Source organism: Myotis brandtii, unplaced genomic scaffold (genome assembly GCF_000412655.1).
Source record: "Myotis brandtii unplaced genomic scaffold, ASM41265v1 scaffold165, whole genome shotgun sequence".
In the NCBI taxonomy this organism is placed as follows: Eukaryota; Metazoa; Chordata; class Mammalia; order Chiroptera; family Vespertilionidae; genus Myotis; species Myotis brandtii.
Window position 1 is genome coordinate 491,707 of NW_005356042.1, and position 4,182 is coordinate 495,888.

Sequence of the window (4,182 nt, forward strand, 5' to 3'; positions counted from 1 at the left end):
CGGCGCCTCCAGCCCCGCCCCACGCCGGCCCCGCCTTCCTGGCCAGGACAATAGCGTGCCCGCTCTGCGCGGGCAGGAGCAGCTCCCCAACGCCACGTGGGAGCCTGCGTCAAGCCCCCACTCCCTTAAGATTCCAGGTGTTCCACCCCATGCCAGGATCTACCCGGAGGTCTGGGTCATGGGCTCTGGGTTATGGATTTTGTGTCCTTCTTCGGACTCAGACACTCACAAATCAGCTTCCTTCTCTTCCAGGAATTATCAGCATGGAAGACAACACCCACCTCCTCACCCTGCTCCCAACCCCAACCAAATTTCTTCTCTTGAGTTGCCAGAATGTAGTCCTCCAAAATTTCCCCAATCAAGAACACAGCAGTTGCCACCCGGTCCTCTTCTTCCTCAGATTCAGGAGTCTGGGTCCCAGGAACCTTTCCTATCAGAACCAGAGACCAAGCCCCCAGCCCTTTCCCCCTAAGACCCAAGAGTCCCAGGCCTTCTGCTCTGCTTCCCAAGGCTCTCAGCTGTATGGAACTTTAATTCCTTGCTCAAGGATCCATGACACGAAGTTCCCAGGCCCCCTTTTAAAAGATGACACAAGTCAGGTACTCAGCACCTCAGGACAATCTTTGCTCTAAGGACCAGGGAATTTCTAATTCCCCACCTCTAGCCTCTCCCTCTCAGCCTCCCCTTCAGGGCTTACTGCTTTGTCTCTTGCAATGACAGTGTAGAATCCTGTCTTCCCCAAGCCCAGTGGAGTAGCCCTGTCATGTGTGTGCATCTGTGCATGTATGTTTGTGTAGATGTATATTAAAAGAGCCCAAAGCATTAAGCGGGTAGCAAAGGGCTTAGGTGTGGCTCCTGGTTGTGCTCCTAGAGTCACTTCAGAGCCTAGGGTAGAGGAAGGGCCTTAATGCCAAGAGAATCCTAAAGACAAATTTTAATTTTTTAAAATAAACATATATCTTCTCATCCCCAGATTCCACCCCCACCCCCTCCAGTGACAATCTCAGCCTGTCCTCACTCCTTGGACCCAATTCTTCCAGGCCTTTAAGGAAGGTGGAAGGGATCAAGATGGTGGCTATCTTGGGTTCCCAAGGAGTGAACTGCCATCTTGGCTTCACTTCCGTTGGCCAAGCAAAGTGTGCCTCACGGAGAGCCAGGACAGGACCTGGTCAGGCCTCTATCTTTTTTTTTTTTTTTAATATATCTTTATTGATTTCAGAGAGGAAGGGAGAGGGAGAGATAGAAACATTAATAATGAGAGAGAATCATTGATAGGCTGCCTCCTGCACATCCCCTACTGGGGATCAAGCCTGCAACCCGGGCATGTGCCCTTGACCGAAACTGAACCTGGGACCCTTTAGTCTTCAGACTGACACTCTATCCACTGAGCCAAACCAGCTAGGGCTCCATCTTAATCTCCCTATGTTATCTTTCTTCTCAATGCAACTGGTCATCTTGAAATATCTTCCTTCAGCGTCTGGAAACAACTTCTACATCTGCCTCTAACTCCCATCACCCCATCTCTATTCCTCTGTGAAGGGACCATTTGACATCTTGAATCTCTTTTATACAGGGGAATAGGTGGACATAGTGGCCATCTTGCTCCCACCTAGGGCATCCCCTTTGGCTGAGCAAATTGTCCATCAATAACCTAGGCAATAGTAATGATCTATCACTCTCCTCAATGTTTAGTTTTGGAGGAGTAGGTTCGCTAACTTGTTCTGGTTCTTTAGAAATCAGGACAATCTGTTATGGCAAGTTGAAGATCCCAGCACTTTTGAGTTGGAGAGATGCTACACATGTGTTTGGAGACGAGAGTGGCTGGGTGTGGGAAAGGAAGCATATGGGAAGGGGGGAGTCCTGGGGTCCATATCTGGGGGTCCAAAGGATGTGGGTTTGATGTAGCTGGTAAAAGCTCGAGAATGGGGTGTGGTGAGATAACCTGCCTGGGCTCTATACAGTTTGCAGGGGGGAGGCATGCCTAGGTGTGAGTTGAAGTCATAGAAAGGAGGGGTACCCAGAGGTCCAAGGGTGGGAGAGGGTGGCAGGAAGAGGCCATCTCCAGGGGTTTTGCCAAGGCTCAGGCTCACACTGACTCCTTGGACCTTGTAGTAACCGTTGGTTGGGTCCTGGGGAGACAAATGAGATTTGTGAGTATGTGAAGGTATAGGGGAGTGAGGACCACTGATGGAGATTGAGTCAGACCTAGTGAGAGGCAAAAGATAGAAAGAGGAGCAGGCAGAGACAGAGAGACAGATGTATAGTCTGGTAGGAAGACAAAGTAAGACAAACACAGTGACAAGAGAGAAAGGAACAGAAAGAGATGGGCAGAAAGAGACAGAGACAGAAGGATATAGGCCTGCTGAGGGATGGTGGTGTGGAAGGAGGTGCAGAGGGAGCAAGAGAGAGAGATTGAGACCAAGATATCTATTCACACATCTGCCCAACAGCCCCATGGCTTTGATTTTGTGTCATGCCCTGTGCAGCTGCTGGATAGACCTGGCCCTGTCCTCATGGAGATACTAGGCCAAAGGAGAAGTGACAGATAATCAGACAGAGCCCAAAGGAGTCAGCACTGTACTGGGGGAAGTAAGGCAGAGTGGCTGGGACTGTGATGATGGGACTTTATGGAGAAGCACAGGTAAGATGATTGGGGTTGTGATGGGGGAACCTTCAGCACAGAGATCAGGCTGTGATGGAGAAGCCCAGATCAGAGTGGTCCTGGCTGTGAGAGGCGAAACATGGACAGAATGATCAGAGCTGGGAGGGGAGGAAGGAAGGGAAGAAGGAAGGAAGGAAGGAAGGAAGGAAGGAAGGAAGGAAGGAAGGAAGGAAGGAAGGAAGGAAGGAAAGGTTTTGTAGAACCAGAAATGTATGAATTGAGACTAGAGGAATTGAAGGAGAGAATTAGGTAGGTATGGGAAGGAAGTTAGGAGGGGTTTAGGCCAAGAGAATAGCGGAATAGCATTTGCCAGGTACAGAGGAGAAAGAAAAGGGACCCTAAAGGTGAGGCAAGTCTGGGGAGATGTGAGGCAAGTGTGGGACCTGGTAAGTGAAAGGGGCCTAGGGAGGCAACCAAGGTGAGGCAACCAGGAGGCCTGAAACATGAGTATGATAGGGAAAGCACAGACAGAGGGAACCCTGATCTGGAGCTAAAGATGGAGTACAAGGCTAGGACACGTATGTGGGCAGAGATAGCAGATAGCAAACGGAGAATGTGGAGGTGGGTGAGACAGCCCAGGAGGCATGAGAAAGAGGACAGAGGGGGCTAGATCCCTGCTCTGTGGGCAACAGAATAAAAAAGGAAGGGACAGAAGTAGTGAAAGCGTTGGAGACACAGAGAAGGGAGTCCTTTCCCTTCCAACATTCACCTTAGTCTCCAGAGCCCCCTCTTCATCCAGAACCAGGTCACTGCTGTCCATGTGCATGATGGGGCCCTGGAGTAGGGTGCTTAGTGAGAGGGAGTGGCCACAGGATCCTCCTACCTGAGCCGGGGTCTAGACTCTAGGCTCAGGAAAACAAAGGGCCCTGGGGACATATTGAATCTAGGGAATAACTTGGTCAGGGGCATATTTGAATCTGGGGGACATTTGGATCTGGGGTCAATGTTGGGACTAGGGCCCAATTTGAGTTTAGGGGCCCAGTTAGGACTAGGTTACAATTTGGGTCTAGAGGTACAATTAGGTCTGGGGACCCTGGCTTCCTACCTGGTCCTCACTGCTGCCTGTCTCCTCTTCCTCCGGGCCCCGCAAACTGGAACCATGGCTGCTGCCTGGAATGCGAACCCGGTTCTTTTGCTTGGAGAAAGAGGCTGAGGCCAAGGACAGTGGGTGAGGGTGGGAGGACGGAGGCAGAGATAAGCAATGGGGTAGGGTCACAGTTTGTGGAGACCAATGAGCAGGAAGAGAGAGGACTGGGAAGATTAGGTTAGAAGGTTAGAAACCACTGAGAGCCCTGGTCTGGGAGGGCAAGTAGTAATTGACCTTGAGGAAGTGGAGTTAGGGCTTCAGGAAGGAACCAGGGCCTGAAGGCGAACCAATTTCCACCAGGGGCTAGAGAGGCAGCACTGGGGCCAGGTCCCAAGGCCAGGCTTTTAGGATTCTGTATTTGAGGACCTGTCAGTGAGCAGGGCAAGTGTGTGTGTATGTGTGTGTGTGTGTGTGTGTGTGTGTGTGTGTGTGT

At 51.1% G+C, this 4,182-nt stretch overlaps 1 protein-coding gene across 1 annotated transcript in view; it reads right to left on the reverse strand.

The window, feature by feature from the left end:
- Nucleotides 1-1,343: 1,343 nt before the first annotated feature.
- Nucleotides 1,344-4,182, reverse strand: part of KIRREL2 (kin of IRRE like 2 (Drosophila)) — an 8,370-nt gene continuing 5,531 nt past the window's right edge. Inside the window, exons 13-16 of the mRNA XM_014536553.1 lie at nucleotides 3,708-3,811; nucleotides 3,372-3,437; nucleotides 2,091-2,129; nucleotides 1,344-1,821 (exon numbers count right to left, since the gene is read on the reverse strand). Coding sequence (XP_014392039.1) covers nucleotides 1,750-1,821; nucleotides 2,091-2,129; nucleotides 3,372-3,437; nucleotides 3,708-3,811 — 281 coding nt within the window. The 3' untranslated portion in view covers nucleotides 1,344-1,749. The remainder of the gene's footprint in view (nucleotides 1,822-2,090; nucleotides 2,130-3,371; nucleotides 3,438-3,707; nucleotides 3,812-4,182) is intronic.